At 37.6% G+C, this 24561-nt stretch overlaps 1 protein-coding gene across 2 annotated transcripts in view; it reads right to left on the bottom strand.

Moving 5' to 3' along the window:
- Positions 1-24030, bottom strand: part of ddr2a (discoidin domain receptor tyrosine kinase 2a) — a 49731-nt gene extending 25701 nt beyond the window's left edge. For both annotated transcript variants that reach the window (XM_042482525.2, XM_042482532.2), the window contains exons 1-3: positions 23932-24030; positions 21490-21652; positions 2222-2329 (exon numbers count right to left, since the gene is read on the bottom strand). In XM_042482525.2, the coding sequence (XP_042338459.2) occupies positions 2222-2303 (82 nt within the window). In that variant the 5' untranslated portion in view covers positions 2304-2329; positions 21490-21652; positions 23932-24030. The remainder of the gene's footprint in view (positions 1-2221; positions 2330-21489; positions 21653-23931) is intronic.
- Positions 24031-24561: the final 531 nt, after the last annotated feature.

Raw genomic sequence — 24561 nt, 5'->3', positions numbered from 1 at the left:
CAAACTCCCAAATGTGATCTCATCTCAGTCGGAGACATGAATACTGCCGAACAGTATTAGGACAGAGCATCAATGAAAAAAATGAGAGGAGGAAGATTTTGTTAAATTTTTGTATCATGAGAATAAAATGAATTTAGACAATAAAGTCATACTTTTAGTATTTGTGCCAGTGGTAAGGAAAAAGTGTCCAAGTGTTCATAGCCAAAAATGCACCCAGGGTGTACATGGCCAGCGTGGTTATTTATACTCCAGGTGTCTATTCTTGTGTGTGCACACCAGGATGCTCAGGTTGAGACTTATTTTATTAATATTTTAACATTTATTTTGTCTATATGCTATATAATTTTCTACTTGTTTTTGTTATATATGAGTATTCATGTATATATGTATAGTATGGAATGCTGTTAATTGTATCCTTACATTAATTGTATTTTTTACTCATAAAATGTATATTTATATTAAAATTAATTCTGCATGGTAACATTATAGTTAATATTTTTTTAAAGTGCACCTGTCTCATCCTCTGCTAATGAGCACAAGATGATTAAAATGAAAGAGTTGATGGGGATTTTGAACAGAACGAATCCAATGAAGCAATATGCAAAACGCACAGTTCACTCCTTCTTTTGTATCTAACGTAAGCTGTTAATAAAATAAGTGTCAACCTGAGCATCCTGGTGAACGCTGGAAGTTTAAGTGATTCATGTGTTACCCTGCACCCAGTAGAGAGGCATGGCTGTGCACGGGGTTTAGTATACAGTCAGTGTACATTCAGCAGATTTAAACATCCTAAAAACATCCAGCAAGTCTAAAAATATTAAACCAACATTGACTCACACAGGAAGTAAACTGCAGTCTCTTGTATGAAAGTCTGCTGCTACCACGTCTTAATACGCCCACAGACTGTGTCACTCTTATGTCGCCTGACTTTCTGGCACGTTTCTGAGTTTTTCTTGTGAATTTTCTAATTAACTCTAAGAGAATATCAGAGATCGGCTAGTACTAGCACTAACCATGACCTTTTTTTCCCCTAATCCTAACCTTAACGTACCAATGTGATGAATAGCCAATCACAGCACGCAGTGGGGTCCGTGATAATGTGCTGCTGGGATATGTGTAAACAGCTGAATATCTGCAGCATGACTGTTCTCATCCTGGTGCACAGACGCTGCCAGAAGGAAGGTTTGTTTTTTGTTATTTTAAGATCAAAATGTTGAGATAAAGTCAACTCGTCTGGTCTACCAAATTGAGTCTTGTGACAGACTACAAACAGTACGTCCTCTGTGTACTGCATACAGGTGTAACCATCGACACCCGTGCATCTGTTCATCGCTGGCTATTTAAGTTTACAAGAATGGGGCCACCTCATCCAAGTTTGTGTGATATTTCCTTCTGAGAGGATGCAATATTTGACACAGTCTCTACAAAGTGTCAATACTTACACGTGGTGTTTATGCACTCAAAGAAATAGAAAATAATTTTGTTGTTACTAAAACTGATTCTGAAGCAAAATATCACAAATTCACCTAAACGAGACATTTGTAGAAGCAGCCGTTTGTGATATTGCTCGTTGTTTCATTCATTCTTGAAGTTTGAAGTTAGGTTTGACGACATTTATTTTCAAAATTTCAATTACATTCTTTGAAACGCTATTTCAGTTTTATTCTTGACATTTTGACTTTATTCTTGCGATACAAAAAGTGAAAAAATCAAATCTTGAATTCTTCTTTTTTCATATATATGCCTGGCACTAATGATGTATTTTTAACCCTGTTATGGACATTTCAACTTTTTTAACAGTTTCAGAACTTAAGGTACTTCATATATTGCATTAATGGTAATTTAAGTTAACTGTTAATTATTTACACATTTAAATGCTATCATCAGTAGCTGTAAAACAGTTTCAATAATCTGCTGAATCTAACTCAGTCTGCGTCCTCCTAGCTTCTGCTTGGTTAGTTCAGTGACATGTGACCAGGAACAGGGCAGTTTTGTTGTAAAGATGATGAAAGTTATTTGTCTTTATCCTGCTTTTTCTTCTTAATAATAGTGATCCAACCAGCACACATGAACCTTTGTTTCACCTCATGCAACAACAAAAAAAAATCTTCCTCCTCTCATTTCCCCCCTTATGTCTGGCCCTAAAAATCCATCGTGTAATATAGACACCTAAATCACAGCTCAGAAAAATGAAGTTTGGCTTCAGTGAGGCGGCACAGACCTGGGTTGACCTGGGATGTGACGGCTCCTAACAGGTAGAGGAGGATGAGCAGGAGGAAGTGAACGTCCCGCAGGTGCTTCATCCCAAACACAGAGACAGGCTTCCAATCTGAAAGACAAGACGGACACAGCAGGTTACAAAAATATGCAAAAAATTGTTTGATATATAATTTAGTTATTCAAAAACGTGCAATTCTTCACACGTCAATTATCTCCATGTGCAATTAGTGTACATATTTCTTATATATATATATATATATATATATATATATATATATATATATATATATATATTTTTTTTTTTTTTTTTCTGAGACCATTTTTGTTGGGACATTGCAATTTTATTTTATTTACGTTACTATTTTTTGCACCTTGTTTTTTTTATTATCTAACATTTTAATATTTTAATATTTGTAATTATTTTTTACTACTGTATTGTTCCTTCGCTGCTTATACTTGTTCATACCTCATAGCTGCTGTAACATTGTAAGGGACTAATAAAGGATTATCTTATCTTATCTTAATTCAACCACAAGGCAGTGGACAATAGCTCAGTCACATGAGGAACAAATTGTATTTTATATTCCCTCCTCTGTATTCATGGGAACCAAACATTTGTTTGCATATACAAGCAGAAAATGGGAGTTTAATTGGAAGCATGTTTTTATTCCACTCAATAAAAAACACAATAATTCCCACCAAACTGGAATTTCCATTTATTTTGTGCTTTATCACTCTGTGAGAGAAGGCCTGTTAAATTCTAACAGTGGTGATATTTCAAAATCAACCACACAAGACAGAAAAGTCACAGTTCATATGCAATTAAAATGAAGCTTTTTAAAAATAATTTCACATATTACACACTAATTGTAGGAACAAATGATGAATGAATGAATGAAGGAGGAAGGGGAGACAGAGACGCTGAGACTCTGAGTCACAGACATGACTTCAGCCGGACAGACACAGCGCCAACAAGCCGCCTCCAACTGACCACTTAGCAGCTCTTAGCAGAGCAAAACAACCAGTTTCAGCTCGTTTCTGTCTGCATTTCATTTATGATGTGACTTCACAAATGTAGATTTAAAAGAAAAAAAGACAAACAAGGACGCGCATACACTCATGCTAAGTGAACATACAACTTTGTCATTTTAATTTTCACAATGGGACAGGGATGTGTTCAGTTTTCACCAACATTAGCAAAATCTTCCACATACTTTGCTTCCTTTAAACAGCTTGGTGTGGTTATCTGATCACGGCTGAGTTAACTCTTCGGAGAAACCAGCTGGGGCACTTTTACTGCTTCTTAAAGTCTCTGTTATGTAACCGAGTTTTATTGTTCGCACAATGTTATTAATCACGTCTTATGTAACAAAACTGCGCAGTAAATGAGACACTTTGATGTTAGTAGAGGGAAAATCGAGAAATTAAGTGTTAATTTTTCAGTTAAAGGGCGGGTCTATGTGCATTCTTTTCCGTGGTTTTCAAATGGAAACTCAACCCTTACCAAAAAAAAGCAGTGATGTAGCTTACAGTGCTGATCCCCCCACACACGCCACTCTCTAACAGTGTATGGAAGTGCCATTAAAGAATTAAACTTTGAAATGACCACGCTATAAGATATGTTCAATAAAAACTATGTGGAATATCCTGTATATGTGCAATATATCTTGAGTCTGTGCTCAAAGAATGGACGCATTACAGCAAACAATTCAGTGGGCCACTTCACAAGGACTGCACCCAAAGCCCTGGTGTGCTCCAGTATTTTCTTTGGTCGCAGTCCTTGTGAAGTGGCCCACTGAACAGTCTTAACCCTTTAACGGGCATTGTAACCACACAGGTGACATTTTTTATGATCAAACTGCTTTTCTAAAAGCTTGGCAAAATCCAATTTCATTTTTTTCAGATGTTTATAGATGATAACAATGACTTTTTTTTTCACTGTATATTTGACAGATTTTTTTGCTACAGTATATTCATTTTTATTTGTATCTATATCAATGTCAATGACTTTTTACAATGTATTATACATGGAAAAAAAAATCTTATAAATTGATACATTTTCTTAACCTATTCTATGGTCTATAATATACATTTTTTTGCAAATGCATCTCTTAGTGTGACTGTTAAAGAGTTAAATGTGTCCTCTTGTGTGTTAAGTTTCTGTTTGCTATGTGTACCACTGGAGACACCTAATTTCTTTGTCCAGCTGTGCAATGGCAATTAAGGTATTTATTGACTGAAAGTGAGAAAAGGGTTAACTTGGAAGATTTGAGCTTTGAGGTGGAACTTGATGCTATCAAACCTTTAACTAACCAGGTGAAGACACACTGAGATTCAATGTAAAACCACATTTGTACTGTATAACATCATTAATAGATCCAAAGTTATTGTATCACATACAGTTAGATGGTGTTTGGCACATTCCCAGTTTGGAGAAGCAGACTGGACTACTGGGTCACAGAAGCTAAACAACTTACTGCTGTGGACGCCATGTTAAATTGACGCCGAAAGTCACACAACAATGAAAAATTAACTAACTGATCAGCAGCAGTGGTAACTAGTGACTCCTTGTCTTCTGCATACTAAAATGAATGTTTCTGTCAAAGGAGTCTGGTGGCTGTGGATGGGAGCAGCAGCAAAATGTATTTTAACCTCCTAAAAACAGGACCACCTTAAAAAAATAATCAACATCAGCTTAGTGTACCCTGTATTAATGTTATTTTACCTTTGCCCGCTGTCAGACTGTGATTTCGGACAGGGAACTGAAGCCGTTATCTATGGTCTCCTCAAAGCCACCAGACTCCATTGACAGAAACACTATTTTTTACAGCACAGGGGAGTTGCTGGTTTATCAAAAACTGAATTTTTTAGTTTGTTTGTATAATTGTGTGACTTTTATAACAGAACTAACATGGTGTCAACACCAGTACATGGGTTTTTATGTAGCAATAATTGTGCAGAAATCTACATCAAGTGGGAAAATGTTTTTAGAAGGGCCTGGGATTATAGCATTTTGAGGCTAAAACAAACATGCTTCAAAGCAATTTGAATTTTCATATTTGAATACATCAGAAACAGTACTAGAAAGCAAAACCCCAAATATATCATAGAGCCACCCTATAAGTTTTCCAATACTTGTGTTTTTTTAGCCCCTATCTAATGATCTTGTATTTTTATTTTAGTGCAGGCGACAGGCTTTGTGCTTTAACTCCAATGTAAATACTAAAAGACCATCAATAAAGCAGGGTTATCTAAACCCAATTACACATGACACAAAACAAAACTGCCAGAGCGCTGTGGGAATTTTCATACATCACTGTGTGTGTGTGTATCAGACATTTCCTGGTCTTCGACATCGGCCAAAGACAACATTTTTCTGACGTTTCCCTGTTGAAATAACAGAAGGATCAGCAGTACGCCACACAGAGCTGCAGAGCTCCAGTCTGGTCAATGGGACAAAATTAGACTATAGCACAGGCCTCCATTCACATAATGTTCAATCTACGACTTTATTCCTAAAATATCATCTCTATGCTGCTTTATCGTGATTTATGCTCCACAGGGGGTCTCCACCAGCAGTTACTTTGTCTGCTAACGCTCCAAACCTCCGTCCACATCAGCCTCTGACATACAGTATATCAAGTGCAGGTTCACAAATGCTGCGATGGGAAACAAACCCAGACCTGTTGATTTTGAGCTCAATCCAACATTTACTCTATTTTTGTCCAGCAGGTTTGAAAATACTTGATATTGAAGAATGATATCCTCACCTTGAATTGGAAAATATGAAAAATTACTTGTAAAGCGCTGATGTTTTTTTCCCCAGTCTCTTGAATTAAAAGCAAAAGTGGACTTTTAAAGCAGTCCTGTAGTAAAAAATGACCTCAAACTTATCTTGTGCGACCAGCGTTGACGGTCCACCCACTGAATTTTGTGACACTAATTAAGGTCTGACTTGCCTCTTTCATTGTGCCTTAACACATAATCTCATTGCTTTTCTAACTTCCATTTCCTCCGGCTTCAGATTACAGTCACTTCCCTCTAAGACGCCTTCGCTAAGCTTAACTCCTCTCAGCTTTTCATAGCTAATGAAACACAAACACCTGATGGCTTGTGTGCATTTGGAAGTCAAAAAATGTGTTTACCATGTGCTGGAGAACTTTTATGTAAAGGCTGCTTGTGCTGCTTCGGGGAGGAGAACTGACCTCTGGTACGTTTGGAGACTCTCAAAGGACCATAATGGTGTGTTTGCATGTTTTAGCCCATTTACTGCAAATCACATACATTTGACATTAATGCTCACGGTTTTCCAAAGCATGCTAAAACTGGGGATGTGGGTCAATTTTTGGTCTACAGAGGAATATATCCCAAACTATTGGATTTTCAGAAAATATAGCATACACACACACATGGTTCCCCGAGTACAAATACTGCACTTTAAGACTAATATCAGCATAACTCATTATCATGCTTTTGTTAACACATTTACATGTTAACGTAGAAGAGCTGAACTTCACAAATGATAGTAGAAGATGATGAATGTTAATTCAAGCTTTGCAGAGTTCAAACCTTTTGAACCACCAAGTCTGATGACATACAGCTGAGCCAAACAGGATGAGTCTGAGATGGACTAAACTGGCGCCCATACTAAAAATACATGTTTAAAAAAAGAACATGGTCTTCTCTCATCTTCCATGTTTTCCGTGTTTCTCATGTGGGTTTTTTTTTTAGGGTTACACGGTTTTGCTCCAACATCAGCTTTAACAAACTAAGGTAACAAAGACAAACACAAAGCAAACATAAGCTGAGTAATAGAAAAGGGAAATTTTCCGAAGTCTGGGATAATTTCTCTCCATTTATTAAGAGCTCCTGACATTTGTATATACGGGCGCATGTGTTAAATGTTTGTCATTATAGGCTGTCTTTCTATTCTTGTTTTGTTTGTTTTGATTTAGCTGCTGTGCTACAAACAAATCTGCCAAAAAATAAGATTTCTAATTATTAACTGTGATATTTTACCTATTCCAAGTAAAATTGGGGTCTCGCAATGTTGATTTTAATACTGCATTGACATGGTAGGAAAAAACGCTTTTATCAATTTTAAATGTGATGGTGGTCTTTGAAAAGTATTAGGCTGTAAATACCAAATCCAAGCCGCTCTTAATATCAGAATACTTTGAGTACATGCTTAGTTGAGTGCACAGTGAGTTAAAATGTGAAAATGTATCGGTTGTATTGGTATCTGCTCTTCTGGATCCAGCCTTGTTCTCTGTACCTGTATGAGGTGAGCAGCTGTTATTCGACCACTGGTGTCTGTTATAGTAACATCAGATCAGTCAGAAGTGCAGCAGAGTAACAGGCACAGGTTCACAGTTCTGGAAACTTCTCTCCGATCTCGTCTTACAGGAACACAGCAGGAAAAATTTATTCATGCCCTATCTCGGCTTCAAAAAGTGGCAACTCCGGGATTTTTTCCTTTTCACTTTCAAAGACATATTTAAAGCTTTTCAAGGGAAAAACATGTAATAATCGTATGAAAGCATTGTCAGATCATCTGATGGTTTAAATCTGACCTTACTATGTATAAATTTCAAAAAGTGTCAATAGCATTTTATTCATTATGCACAAACTTTAGTTTTTCCACACGTAAGTTGTCTTATTTCACAATAAACTTCATTACGTCAAGTACGTGCAACTTTATATTTAAAGAGTGGACACTGCTTTTTAAGATTCATTTCCACAGCTACAGCTTGTAGTATTTTTCTGACATGAAAACACATACAGTTAGGATAAAAAAGAGAAATGTGGAGATTGGAGACAGAGGACCACAATGAGGACCAGCTGCACAAACCCTTCAGTAGTGAATTTGTTCTCTCAGCTCCTGAGAGACAGAGCAGGAAAAAGACAGGAGATCTAGGTCACATAGAGCAGAATATCCCACCTGTATGTAAGAGCAGAGCAGATAGATACACAGTGGGTTTGACTTCTGGGCCCTCGTTATTTAGCATACAGAAGCACATGCTATGGGCCAGTGACGCTGACGTAATGCTCCAGTTTTTTACTGGAAAAATAAATCCTCTCATGCACAGTATGTCTGGCATTTTACTGCTAATTAAACAATTCATTCAGCAACGACCAGCAGACATTAACAGGCAAAGTTTGGTTTGGATATTGCTGGTCTGAGGTAAAGTCTGCTCTATGTAGTAACCATGGCGCCCAGGTAAACTGGGTCCACCTACTTTTAGACAAGTGTTGAGCTCACACTTTGCTAACTAACAAACTGGTGCAACCAGTCCAACATAAACTGGAGGAGGCTGCAGTGGGAAACGGAGGGGACGAGATGATGGAGAACTACAATGTGTGTCTGGGTTTTGGTTAGGAGGTGGACTGGTGGAGGCATGTATTCGACGCAGATGCATGTCCATAAACCCCATCCCAGTCATGCCATTGTCAGGAGGAGTGGGTTTTTTCTCAAAGTGAGGTCCAGAGCGCTAAAGAAATCTCCTGTTTTTAGTGAGACTAATATTGTATTACCTAATTTATATCCCCCTTTAAATAGTTGTATTTATGCACCTCATTTTGCAAAACACAAAAAGACACCCATGGTCTGATGTGATTGTGTATTTAAGGTTGCCCTCTCACTTGTTTTTAGTCTGGGCCCTGAGGATTTTGTCCTTAGTACTAATAACAGGGTTCTCACACATTTTCTTGGACAAAAATTCAAAACTTTTCCATGGCTTTTCAAGGACGTATAATATATATATTTTTTTGCCCTACTTATCCACAGGCTTAATCTCAGCTGGCTGACATGTGAGATGTATTTATTTATTATTTATTTGAATTTAATAATTGAGTTTGTGCATCTGTTATTGGCATCTTGTTTAATGTGTAACAATTTCATCACACACAACAAAGTTCCATGACTCTTCCAAAGCTTACGACGATTTTCACTAATTCCATGACTTTTTCAGGCCTGGAAAATGTGATTGTGAAACTGCATGGCTTTTTCCAGGTTTTCCATGACTGTGAGGACCCTGTAATAAGCAAATGTAAGGATGCTAAAATGCAAAATTAAGATAGTGAACATAGTAAACAGTTAATCTAATACTTAACATCAGCATTGGCTGTCTTCACAACCACACACTAAGATACTATTATTACCAAGTATAATAAAATTGAGTATATAGTGCATTCTGACCACATATCTTATGGTATGTCGATTTTTGTGTAGGCTATGCAAGAATTAACTAGATGTATATTTGATTTGCGAGAATTTCTCTGTATGTGACATTGTGACATTTTTTGAACATAGTCAACCGCCCTAAAATGCGCTGCATGTCTTCAGGCTGCGCAATGGCAGAATAATTAACCACTGGATAAAATATTATACGAAAGATGGCGAGTGACTTTAATATACAGTTAATAGGAAAAACATGAGAGCTTACGTATAAAATGTGATAAAAATGACAATCAACACTAAAATATTTAATCATTATAATGTGCCATAAATTAATACAAGAAAATTTAAATGACATATAAGAGGTAATGTTGATTTGCATTTGTGATAAACAGTTGTCATTAAATGGTAGCTTGTTGCGGTAACATTGTAGATATAGCCATGTGATGCAGACGCATTGAGTATACTTCAGTGTGAACAGTCTGCTAGCAATGGCAAACTTAATCGTTAATTTAGTAGGCAGTGTGCAGTGCATGATTGGGTTTGTAGTATGCAGTACTTCAGCACAGCCTCACAGAGCCATTTCATTTAAGATCTAAATTTATCCTGACATGAAAAAAATCTAAACTGACTCAGATGTCATATCTTTCATACAGCTAACCTTCACAAAAGTCACTACATCACAGCTCACTCCGGGGTCACACTTATAGAAATAAACCAAAGTCAGGTCCACCGACACTTCGAAAAGCTTTCAGAAAAGGAACACAAATAAACTTGAGCTCAAGGTGTACAAAGCAATCAAAACAAGCTCCTTTACAGTAGAGAAGCATGTTTGACACATTTCAAAGGTCCGAGGGAGCATTTTCTCATTAAACACAAATCAAAGTGTTACACATTGTTCTGAAAAAGCAGATCCAAACTTCTATAGCGCAAAGTAAGAAGATAACATGACACAGAGAGAATAAAAAAAAAGAAGAAAATAAAAAATATTACTTCACCAGTTTGTTAGTATAGAGAAGGACAGACGTAACAGAGCGCTGTTAGGTCCTAACTTCACTGTGCTGTACCTCCAGACTATATGTTCTAAATGTCTGGGCAGTAACTCATAAAGGAAAGTTGGCCTCATAAAGCCCTACATATTTCACTGAGGGACATAAAAATAGACATTTTGTCCCTCCGTTAATATGAAATTTTAGCCATGATGTGGTGTGTAGAGGCCCCTGAGCAAAGCGTCTTTAGAGAGCCCCCTCATTCTGACTTTAGAAATATATCTGCATCATGTGTCACTATAAACTATTGACACGTTATAAAATGTGCTACCAAAGGTCAAAGACCCAGATCATGTATTTCTATGTATTTCATACAACACTATATAATATTGAAGCGTAAAATGTCAACCCAGCCACCAGGATAAATGTTGGTATTGTATGTTATTGCATACCACAGGTATGTTACATTTGTATGTTTCATATGTAGCTGATATATTGAAACTTAACATTTCTTCAAGCTTCAACTGTTTATTTTATGTTGTGACATTTAAATACCCAGTTTGGTCAGTACAAACAGGGCTGGAAATGTAGCACCAGTTGGTAAAAAGCAAAACTCTTTTGTTGCAAAAAAAACATAGCTAGAAATGTCCCACCTACCAACATAGCTGGATGTGTCCCAAACTATGGTTTAAAAAATACCCACTTTTTCACTATAAATATGACTGAATATATATCCCAAACTTCAGCTGTTGCAATAAAGGCTGAATATTTCCCAAACTAAAAATATAAAAATAAAAATACCAAAAAATTAATAATAATAACAGTAATAACAATAATAACAATAATAATAATAATAATAATAATAATAATAATAATAATAATAATAATAATAATAATAATAATAATAATAAATCATATCAATAATATATATCATATACATGCTATCTGACTTGAGTCATATGTAGAAAACAAATGTGACACTCTGTGGTTTGCAGAAACGTACCATGCCAACATCTTATTCTGGAAACTGGGCTGTAAATGTACACACATATCTCCTGTGCCCAGTGAACTTTGACCACTCTGGGCCTCACCCTCACTGAGGCTCCATTAGTAATCACTTCTTGGTAAACAGAAACACATCATTAGCTTAAATGGGATGCATATGTGTGTGTACATTTTAAAAATAAACATGAAGCCAATCTTTAGAGGCAAAATACATTTTAAAAACAATTGGACCTACTTTTCTATATCTCAAAATCTTTTAATAACTAACAGCATGTTATAGCATGACTGCCTTTACAGTGCTGTTACTTTCTCCCAGAGGATCCCATGTGAAAACAAAACCATATGTGGTAAATGTTACTGAATGTGGCAGCAAATTACTGTATCTACTGTACCAGTGGGAGTTATGGCATGTCGTTTTACATTAAACATGATATCCAGCATGTCAGTTACTCACCTAGACTAATATCTGTCCGTAGATGTTATCACAGATATGTTGAAGTGCTCAATCACAGCACTTTTCAGACAGGACAGAACAAACTCTGACTGGATCTTTGTTTGAATTTAGACAAGTTATTACAAACACAAATTTTGACAAGCAGAAAGCAGAGTTTATTGTGTCAACTTGGAGCACAAAGTTCATGAATAGACTATTCACTGGAATTTCTTCTTCTGGTGGGAAAAAAGTGCGTGCCCGTTAATATCAGCTCCCTCTTGGCTAGTTCAGGAAGTGGTGAAGGCCAGATACTCCCCTCAGAAACTAACGAGTTCTGCAGTGTACTGTACCAACATTTTTGAACAAAGGGACAAATTTCATGCACTGGAGATTCACCAAGAAGTTTCCAAATTTGTATACTTGACAGGAAAGATCATAAACTATTTTTGCAACTGCAAATCTCGCAAACGTCCACCTCTTCTTGACTTACAACCCAGAAACACTCTCATGCATTCAGTAAGAGCTCACTGCCATATCCTCTGGCTGTTTTATTTTGTTTTCCCAGGCTTTCTTGTTTACATAAATAAATCAGATTTTCTTTGGAGGGTCGAGCCCAGCACACGGAGTAACATTGGTGTACCACCAGGTTCCTGCACCCTGGGAAAGCCTGCAAAGTCAACACGCAGGTTAACCTGGCTCTGTTCCCTGCCTCTGTCTGTATCACATACACACACAAACACACAGAGATGTGTCAACACTTTGGGGATTTACATGAGCCTCGGGAGAGGAGGGAGCAACCAACTGAGGCTCAAGAGGGTCCAAAAAACTTAATGCCTCATCAACCATCAACCAAAGTCTGTCTGAGAGGTCAGACGCTACAAAGAGGATCACATCTCCTCATCCATAATCACAGTGCTCACGTACAGGTCGTAGTTTCTGTTAAATTGTACATCAGATGTGAAATGTAATTACAATAGTTTCACATAATTTTAAAAACAATGTGACAAGTTAATTTCAAGTTAAACATCTTATGTTAAACATGTTATATTAAAATACTGTTTGATGAGTTTTAGCTTTGTCATCTACCCACAACATCGACTTGATGAATGTAAATTATAATCACTCCAGTGTATTTTTCTGGCTACACTGCATTGATTGTGAACAGACTCTGCAGTCCATCATTGTAGTCATAAAGCCAATTTATGTTTTTTCAACTCTACAAGACTAAAAGAGTCCACAGACATGCTAGCAGCTCTGTGAGGCTGTACTTAAGCACAACAATGATTTGAAGCTGAATACTAACTTCAGGATGTTAACATGCTCGTAAAAAGTTTCAAATTCTTAATGACAATTCTGTGCACAACAATTACAGAGAAGCAGTTGTTGGTATTGAAAATCTTAGATCTCAGGCACCCTCCAACAATGCTCATTAAATATGTAAAAAAAAAAAAAAAAAGAAAATTCTACAAGTGAAAAAGTGAATCTAAAAAGGTGCTATACAAGAATAAAGCAGAAAATAAAATTGTAAATTTGTGGTAGACATCAGTACAGTACTACAGTAAAATCAATTAACTGAACATAAACAGGAATGTGGTAAATGTATCTGCATCAGGGTTTCCCACACATTCATTTACTTGTGGCTGCCTGCCATGATTAAAACATCTGCCACCACAAATAGATTTTCTACTTTTGAAGCTGGACCATTTATTAGAAGTGCTGTTGAAATATATAAATATCAGTCAACTATCCATTGCACCATACTCTTGGAGCGCAGAGTGACTCTGGGCACAGATGGAGCAGCAGAACATCAGGTGCAGTGAAATGAAACTTAACCATTCATTCAGCTGGTTCTCAAAGTTTGCATTCACTAGCAGCAGCAGCAGCAGCTCCTCTCATCCAGCGATCTGATCACTTCTGCATGGATCGACAGACTGATTATCCACCCTATAAGTCACAAACTGCTGAAGAAGAAAAAAAGGAACTCTGTCTGCGCTGCAATCCGCAAATATCAGATTAGAGAGGGGACACAAAATGATACAAAGGGACACATGCATTTAAAAAGTTCGCTATCGTCTCTACCTAACTCCATCTATCCGGTGCCATAAATTTATTGCATGGGGCATTCGAGGGCCTGGCAGTAAAGACCTGTACCCTATAACCACAACATCTTCTGGTCAGTTACAGATGAGGAAGTTTGAGTCTTCCCGAAAAAGTACCGTCCATGTTAAATAAACAATGATTGATGGCAAACATTCTTATATGACCTGCCAAAGACAGAGCAAGTTTTGCTTGCACAAATATCACGACCAGCTTTTCTCAGGTCAGATCTATTCCCTAAATCCAGACATTATGCCTGTGTTTCATAGCTATAAACTGCATATACGGTATGTAAAAGGGTGTGTTTATGTGCACTGTTGGTGCTGGGCCTGATTGCTATACAGTGTGCCCGTATGCTGCGCACCGTAACCATCCACATGTGCTTTCTATTATATCCTCCTGTTTCTCCCTGAAGGCTGTAACACAGCATCACAGATATTTTATTTTTATGGGAATGCATGAAATCCGAATCACATTTCCCAATCAGACCCAGGTGGAACCATGTAAACACACGGCAGTAAAATCCGAGAATGAGACGTACGGACGTGCATGCAGGCCTACGCACACACATACATATACACACAGATACGTGCAATTAAATTTTCTTGAGTGGAAAAGAAAACTGCACAGAAAACAATCAGCTATTGTCTGGGTTAGATGTGACACCTGGGGAGAAATGTTCCACACTGCATGCTTAATTGTAGGATATCTTACACCACATATGCACATGTAATGTTACACAAGGCAGATTTTGAGTCCTGCTCCACGATAAACGGGTTGAAAATAAGAACCTGCTGCGTAAGCAATAGTTTTACAGTAACATGAAACCAAAAGCAGAGAAGTTAAGGTCATCTACTGCTTCACAGGCTGGACTGCAGTTATTCAAATCCATCTGCTGAATCTTAAAATGAAGCACAGTTTTGACATTTGTCTTTAACACTGCATCTGCTTTTGTTGATGTTCAATACTATATAGCCGGAAAAAACCTGCTGCAGCTCCTCTCTCATGTGCCATTAGAGACCTGTTAGTCGCCTGAGGGCATGAACTATTCACACTTGTGTGCATGCGCTCATAAAAGCTGCCAGCTGATGCTTAAGTGGCCGCAAGGGAGAAAGAAAGTGAGAAACTGTAGGAGAGACTGTCGACCTCCATAGTCCACCAAATATTTTATCTACCTGCAAAATCTACGAAATATTTCAAAAAAGACTAATAATTGTTCATTGTGAATATCATGCAATGACAAGGGTTGTGTTTATTATGTAAGGAGAGTAGCCTAAAAATCTCTGACTGGAAATCCATTTTGATTGAATATCCAGGCCCTGAACTTTACAGCTACACTGTCAGATTGGAAAAACACCAGTGAACGCCAAGAAGCTCTTTTTTTTTTCCATTTCCACCGTTAAAGCAGAGGTCCATCCCCTGCACGCTGCTTCAATCAGGAGCCTTTGTGCATTCAGCTAAGACGAGAAGCGATTTCTTCAATTTCAACAGAGAATAGTACACCTGTACTCTTAAAACTATGCATGTAATTACTTAACAAATACCAGCACCCCATTATAAAGTGCATTCACCACATTTTAAACGAAGTGAAGGATCTTCTGTTCTATTCTGTTCCGCTCTATTGTGAGGTGTAAAAGCATTATCAACCAAATGTGTTTAATGTGAGTAATATTTTACTGTTGTAGCTGGGTGCTGTAATGCTGGTTTACACTACTTTATATACTCTAGAGTATTTTAGTCCCGCAGTTCTCAAACTAAGGGTCAGGCTCCCTTAAAGGGGTCAAAATATGAATTAACAGGGTCGTCAGATGATTAGCGAAGTAGGGAAGAAAAACAATACTGCCAAAAACACATCATCCTGGTTGGAAATTTCATTGGATATAAGAAGCCTCATTTTTGCAGTCTGGAGATTTTATGGACAGTTAATGGAGAAATTCGAACATTTGAATTGATGCAACAGCAGCTGGAGGATATTTATGGATGTAAAAATGCGATTGGATTGGACTGAATATTTTTACTGTATTTAGTGCGACTGGACGTTTACCAATGTATCAGGACCATTTTTGTTGGAATATTATCGATAAGTGGATTGTGATAAGGTTTCATGGTTGAGTTATAGGTTTAGTTTTTGTTTTTTGGTCGACTAACAGAGGCATTTTTTGTCCCTGCTGTGGTATTTGTATCTTCAAATGGTCTGTATCAATCGAATTGCAAGAATCTTAGCTTGCTAACAGTATGTCATATGGGGAACCACTTAAACGCAGCAGATGCCCTCAGATTGCTAAAAGTTTCTGGGGAAATGCTTTTTGGTGGAAAAGCTAACAAAACCTACAGACATCTGAAACGTGACAAAAATGGGCCCCTGATGGACACTGCTGCGACATGCTCAATAGGTTGCTTTGTTGCTGATGGGAGTGGCTTATGGAAGGACGAATGATTAACTGTTCGTGCCGGATGGCAAAAAGGGACAACGCATGGGATCATGCACACACATGGTCGCAGCTTTTGCAAATTCGCACTTGTTTTGTTGAAGGTCACAAGCCAAAAAGTATGTGTTTTATAATGTCTTTACTGTTTTGTGCGATTTGTCGACTGTAAACAGAATTGCCCTTTTGGGATAAATAAAATTGTTTTCATCTTTATCTTTAAAAAGTATGAAAAGTGTATTTTCTAAGCTTATCATGTGCTTTTAATGTGAAATCTCAATCTGAGAAGCAAATGTCAGATAAATGGTAAATTGACTGCAGTTATATAGTGCTAGTCTAGTCTAAGCGACCCCTAAAAGCACTTTCAACACAAGCACCATTTGCCCAGATATTCATGTACTGGTGGACGAGGCTACCATACAAGGTGCCACCTGCTCATCAGATAAAGATCCACACACACACACACACACACACACACTGATGGTACAACCACTGGGAGCAATTTGTGGTTCAGTATCTTTTCTAAGGACACTCCAACCTGTAGACTGTTCTCGGACGACCACACTTCTTAGACAACCACTTTAATTCCTGCGCCACAGATGTGGAAAAGTGGGCAAAGTACAATAGCCCTTTTTTCCCTTTAAAATGTAGTGAAAATATCTAAAAATTGTACTCAAGTACAGTTCTTGGTTTGATATACATTTTCTACCACTGCTAACATATAATTTCCCTCCATAAACATCCAAATAAAAAGCAACAGTGCAGATAGTAAGAGTTCTATAAAAAGGCTGATGTTGTGCGTACAGCCTGATACGTCAGCAGTGACAACTCATTCACTGCCCAGGCTGTCATTTGTACACAGCGGCAGCCTGCAGCACGTCACAAGGTCCCTTTGATGTTGAAATATTACCTCAGATCTTCCTGACAGCCTGTAATTAGTGAAGACAGGGGGAAGTGAGAGACTGCGAGGTGGACGGACAAACAGACAAACAAAAAGAGACTGCATCTTGTAAAAAGTAGCGAGAGAATGAGGAATGACTGAGGCCACATGTGCAAACACAGAGGAGGACTTAGGCATTGTTGATGTGTACGTGCGTCCATGTTCAGGCTCCTCTACAATTATTTGGTTTTTGGCGATTTGAGCAGCCTTTTCTCTGTAGTCTGGATCAAAGCAGCAACTTCATATAAACTTCATTAATTATTCCACAGCGGAAAATATCACAGAGGAAATGTCATTTTTGTCATATCTCGGCGCAGACCTCAAGTCGGAGCCAAACAAGCAATTTGAGCTCAGAAATAAGAGGGATAAACGCAGCCTGCTTTAGGCTACGAGTAACCTAATCCCCCTCAAAAAGTAGGTGATGAGTGGGGTGCTGGTTTGGGCAGGGTCGAAGTTCAAGCACGTGCGGGATGCAAAGTCAACAGCGTGGTATTTAAAGGATGATGTTCCCTGAAATGCCGCTATTTATACCAAATTACAGCATGCACGTCAGCTCGCGAGTGCACAGCTGGTTTCCTCTTGCCAGGGGCATTGATTTGAAAACACTTCCAATCAAACGACGTCTGCGTCGAGTTACAGCTAAGCTAAGTAAGCAGCGGGTGTCTCCAGCGCAGTGTTTTGAATGTGGGGTTGAAATTACAGCCTTTGCTGTGGTGTGTGATTAGGGTCTGTATGTGAGGATGTCAGTCAGCCTCCGAACTCTGGAGGGACGGGCTGCTAATTGAAATGACATGTCAGAAAGATACAGTGATAACACACGCCTAATGTGGTTACTCTATCCTCTCTCTAACTATCTGTGCCTTAAAAAGTGTGTTTTAGCTAATTAGCCTATACTATATGTGTGTGTGTGCATCAGATATCAAATTACAGCCGGATAATGGAGTGGTGGCGTTTGATCAAATCCCCCTCAAACGTTGTCTCCTGCTCTGTTTTCCATCTGTCTGGACAAATAAAAAACACCAACTGTGAGTACATTATCCACTCCCGTCTAACATCAACCACAGGCATTTTCATATATTTCCCTGTCTTGAGCAATAACTCCTCCATTCGGCTTTGACAAAAAGCTTATTTACGCCGTTAAAGATAGTTTCCTATTTATGCTTCATGTCAAAAGAGCAACAAAAAGAAATTAAAGGAAAAATCCACGCCCGAATGTTCTTGTACTGTCATAAATCGGCAGTCCGTTGTGATCAGTGCATTCCCAAACTTAATTTGTGGTCAACTTTTGAAATTTCACTTTTTTGTTTTCCTCAGCTTGCTTTGTGTCCTTGGGCTTCCATTACTTCTTTGTTCCCTAAAATTTGGTGCTGCACAGAGAAAAAATCTGCACTTGGGTGAAGAGAGTAGAGCTGATAGCATCTGAACAAGAGTAATTAAGAGTTTAAATCATAATTTCTCATGGCTCTGTGCTGCATTCTGCTTAACCAACTGTGGATACTGAACATGAATAATGGACATTTCTAAACAAATGACAGTGGTTTACTACTGATGTTTTACATAGCTAGAGACAATACTACAATATTGTAAAGAAGGAAAATTACGTTTCGTGCCTTGTTCAAACCATACTAAAAATGGTTTGGGGTGTTTAAGCATTTTGAAAGAATATTTCACACCCAGATGATCAATTGTGTACCAGTTACTCACCCTGTGTCATGTTGAATTCAGGAAGAAAACATTTGCATGTGTCTATGATGAAAGTATAATCCAAAAAAGGTGTGCATTCATGATGAATTGGAGTAAAAGCGTGCCACGTTTGACAACAGCTTAACTGTATCAAAACATTTATAAACTCTCACACAGCTCGTGCAGTATGATCGAAGTTTTGTTTATCTAGTCTTATGCTCAGTATTTTTTGTTAAATACATGCATTTTCCCTAAAATTTTACTATTTAAAACATCCACATAAACAGTGTCAGGCATGGACGAGTGGTGCGCCTACACTGCTTATGCAGAATGTTTTAAATAGTAAGGTTTTAGGGAAAATAAACATATTGTAAAGTACTGAGCACAAGACTGGATAAACAAGACTTAGATTATACTGCATGAGTTGTGTGACAGTTTGTAAATGAGGGTTTTGATATAATTTTGTTGTTGAATCCAATCCCCCATAACTTCAATTCATCAGGAATTTGATATAAAAAGAATTGTATTTAGAAATTTAGCATAACACTGTATGGGTAATTGAGGTAGAATCATCATTTTGTGAATAATTAATTATGAATGAATTATTCCTTTTCTTTCTCTTTAAATGGCAGCTCTAAAACACTTATTAGCAGTTTCATGTAGTCTGAACATATAAAAAACTCAGCCTGCAAGTCAGCAACAATTATAATACAGTATGTATACTTTTATATGCCTCTACTTGATTAAATATTTTGCCTAAAAAATATGCTAAATAGTTTCAAATGTCCCATTACAAGTTGCACTCAAAGCCATGCCTGCAGAGTTTTTTGGATCAACAGTGCAAAAAAAAACAACTTTGTATCTCATTAAAATAAGGGTGAGAGTTTCTGGAGCAACTTCACCTTCTTCCAAAGATGCACGGAGAAGGAGGATGACTGGTACAAGCATTTAGAGCAACTTGTCTTTTACTAATTTGTTCTAAATACTACAAGTGTTACTGCAGTTTCTACGTATTTGATTAGAATGAAGAAGAGGAGTAAATAGTCATGTTGGAGCAGCTGGAAACAATTACTTTTCAGGATTTTCAATGCCCAAAGGACTTACAATTAATGTGAAAATTAGTGTGAAAATGAGTTTTAGTCATTTTATAAAGATATTGGGGTCAGCAACAACTATTATGTGCAGTAAGGCAGACAACAGCATAGACAAAAATAAAGAGCAGTCATGTGTCCAGATACAAACCCTGCCCACTTACTTTGGTCACATACACTCACAAACATGCACGCACACGCACACGCATGCACGCACACACACACACACACACACACACACACACACACACACACACACACACACACACACACACACACACACACACACAGTCACCTGACCTCAGGCTCACCTTCACCTCTCTGTAACAATAACTCCGTTGATCTGAGCCACCTTTCCTGAGTCCGTCGCTGACTGCTGAAATGTCAGAGCCGTGAGCTCATACAGATTCTTAACTCTACGCTGTCAAGTCGAGTCACCAAATAACTTCAACAAGGTAGAGAAAAGACCTGTGTGTAGAACATCTATCGCCCACATGCCACAGGAGGACACCTACATACCACCTACGTAACACCTACATAACATACACACACACACACACACACACACACACACACACACACACACACACACACACACACACACACCCCACCTCCATAGACAGGACATGTACCGCGGGCATGGGAATCTTTTTCAAAGCTGCAACTTGAGCATTCGACATTTCATCAGCTGACCGCAGTAAACCATAAATGAGTCAGTTGTTTAACTTTTCCAAAACATACTCCTGACCACCCCGCCACAATAAAGCAAACAAAAATGTGTGTGAGCTTGGTGCAAGACATTCAAATGAGTTTCACATCATTTTCACATTAGTTACACTTCTTCTGTTGCTCGTAAAAAGAAGAGCTTGTGGCGCTCTGAACAATAGGGAGACGTTTGAGCGATGCAGTAAAAACACCAACCTCCAGACGCTTAAATCTTTAAATCTCCAACATGTCTGTCGTTTGAACTTATTGAAGAAGGTGCAATTTTTTATGCAAAATGAAAAAAAGGATGACATTTATAAAGAGAAGATTCATTCAGATTCTTCTTTTGAACCCTGATCATTATTTGAAGTCAAATCAGACGAAGGACGAGCGTCCAAACACAGCAGAGAAAAACAACTTATAATGACTTGAGCTGGAAACAGCTGGATCTGCATCAGAGCAGAGAGAAGTTTGAATCTGGCATCGCTCTGCTCTGCTGTCCACTCCTCTAGTCTGCCATGCAAACAGCAGCTACTTCACACAAAAGGTACATGGAGTTCAAACATGCAGCCGAGGCTCCAAGTATGAAATACTTTAAGGAAACTTTTAAGATACTTTCACAGGATCATAGAAAGGTGGACAGTTTTGAAGTTTGGAGTCTAAACGATGATATAAAACAGGAAAAAGTTGTGTCGAAAAGTGTAAAAGAAAAGGATGACTTACTTCTAAGACGTCTTCTCCTTTCAGACCATTTGTTCAGAGATGGTTTCAGATTATTCCAGCGAGAGTCAAGGCGGCTGGACGTTACACTCCGAGCCCTTCTCTCTCACGCTCGCTCACTCTCAATCGCCTTCACCAGGGCTCACTGGGCTGATGTAAGACACCTCTGCACATAGGAAAAAGGAGAGGGAGAGGAGAGGGAGAAAAAGAGAGAGAGGGGGAGGCAGCAAAAAAACCTTCACATTCTGTGGATTCTTGGGATCGAGCCAAAGTCCCAGAATTCCTCATGCCACACATAAGGTTTCAATTAAGGCAGAATCCAACGCTCAATCGGAGAGCGTTCTTCCTCCTGAAAAGAGTCTTTCTTTTGACAGCTAGAGGCTGAAGCGATTCAAGGCTGCGTTACTTCGTCATTTAACAACAGATTTATAGAATGTGTTTGTTGCTTCTGTGTTGGGTGCATTTTTTTGGTTTAAATATTGTGAATGCATGGCTTTAACATTGTCTTATTGTAGATTTGATTATCGTAAAATATTGGCCTTTGACTGTGCTCGAAATAGCTAAGAGGCAGCTTTTTCTTTTTTTTTTTTTTTAAATTAAACTCAGTGGCCCCAACAAACTGCAGTTAGTCACAACCTTAATAGTCAAACCAGATCTGTGAAAAGTGTGAGTCAGGTGTCAGAGAGAGGTTGTTCTCTACTGATGTCATAAAGTGTGTGTTTCACTTTTGATGTGGTCTGAACCATTTAACCGCACTAAAGAATTTTAACCGTTATTCGGAAATGTGGTGGTTTCATTCAAGCAATCTTCTTATCTAATGCAAAAGTTGCCTGTTATGGACAAAGAAAAATGACTTAAGTATCAGTGGATACATAATTAAATGTATAAATAAATACGTTTAAAAAGATGATAAATAAATGTATGAATAAATACAGAATAAATGTATAAATATTTAAATAGAAGAATAAGTGAATAATGAATTATTTAACAAAAATAGAAATAAATGGGTTAAAGCATAACTAAAAGTTGACAATTAAACTGTGAATAAATAAATATCTAAAAAGTATTTATCTATTTTTCTACATTTTTGTAAATCTATAAACATCTAAATGTTTATAGATTATAGATGTTGTCTAAATCTTTAAACATTTCTTTAATTATGGATGCTTACGTCATTATTCAGCCTCCATACCTATGGAGTGTCCTGATGAGGAAGCCTATCTTGCAGTACTCTAAAGGGTGGAGGAAATTTAAAAATAAATATTTTTATGGATTTTATTTTCTACTTTTATTTAGCTGCAGAATTTTAGGCATGCAAGGTTGGCCTCTGGGGATGCCAATGACTGTGTTAGTCCCCGTCTTTCATCCAGACTGAAGTATCTCAACAACTATTAGATGGATTACCCTGAAATTTTGTGCAGACATTCCTGCTCACCAGAGGATGACGGCTCCTTACTTCAGTTATCCCTTGACTTCTCCACTAGCGTCTGAGGTTAACATTTGTGGTTATGAGTGAAATATTTCTTGCCCATCATTGGAGCGATTGCCATTTAACTTGGTGCACACATACTGCACGTTCCCCTCAGGACGCCATTATCACGTTATACATTTTTATCTGATTCAGTCTGCCTGCAATAACTCCAAAAACTGCACTTTATGATCTATGAGTGAATCACTGAAACTTGTTAAAGATGAAAGATCTTAAGTTGGTTTTGTTACTAAATATGTTAAAATAGATTGGAGATAGCCCTGGCTTTTAAGTTGTATTTTAATGGTTTACATTTTATTTCTGTTATGTTTCTATTCTTTTGTATCTGGGTTTTATATCTGTTAGCTCAACCTAAGGCTGAGGTTATTATTACTTGAAATGCACCTTGTTTGTTTGTATTGTTTGTATTCTCAGGGTTCCTACAACTTCAGGCAAGTGGGATTCAAGACTTTTTAGGACTCATTTGATGTCACTTAAACTGCAATTTAGGAACAAATTTACAATAGTCAATATTCACAGAATAAAAAACGCAACCAATTAAGGTTAGGAGTAACTTTAAGTTATTTTTCAAACACTTGTTGTAAGATAAAACATGACTCTTTGGTAATTTTAATGCAAGAGGCATTATGTTTTTGTTTGTTTTTTTAAATTAACTACTATTTTGAGCATTAGCAATGCAAAATCAGAAAAATGATCCACTGTCTAAGCATTTCTAAGTCATTTGAAAGATTGGTTTTAGACATTTTACTGCCAATTAATGCCTTATTTTTAGATCAATAAATTCAATCATATTAGCATTGACACTGTGAGCATGTTGCTATGCTAGCGTTAGCATTTAGCTGACAGCACTGTTGTGTCAAAGTCGCCTCACAGAAGCGCTAATATGACGGTAAACACTGAACAGATAACTGCAGCTGAATTTGCATAGTACATTAGTACACAGGTGTTTTAGTTACCTTGGAAAGAGCCGTAAATATTTACATATGAAGCAGGTCCTCTTCCCGCCTCTTTCATATGTTTCTATGTAGTTTCTACAGTAGCCCAAAATGGACAAATCAAACACTGGCTTTAAATATAGCCGTTCGCGTTTTCTCGCCGGTCACTGTTGTCTCCTACACACCTGGTACACGACTTCCCTTTAACACATCCATGGGGCACCTGCGATTTCACTCTAATACATCCATGGGTACACAGGAGAAATTATACGCAACCTCACCACTAAAGTTAAGGAGATATCTTTCAAGATAAAACAAAGAATTGAAGTGTGTGTTTGAGTGATTGAAGCTGCATATTGATTATAAATGTGATTTTTTGTTTGGACTGAAAAAAAAAACCTCACTTATTTTTTCAATTTATGTGCACCAGAATGTTTTGGATTGATGTTGTCATAAAAAAAAAAAAAAAACCTTAAGATAGGCTAAATGTTGCAATAATTATGTTTGATGTAACACTATATTTCAGTCAAGATAAGACTGAAAATAAGTTGTGTATTTTAGGCCTACATCTTCCACCATATTATCTAACATAAAGAACAAAAATCTATGAAGACATTTAAGTCAAACAATTATAATATGATGCATATAATA

Source organism: Plectropomus leopardus, chromosome 5 (assembly GCF_026936395.1).
Source record: "Plectropomus leopardus strain MGB_pleo_1.0 chromosome 5, ASM2693639v1, whole genome shotgun sequence".
NCBI lineage: Eukaryota > Metazoa > Chordata > Actinopteri > Perciformes > Serranidae > Plectropomus > Plectropomus leopardus.
This window is presented reverse-complemented; position numbering and strand designations above follow the sequence as displayed.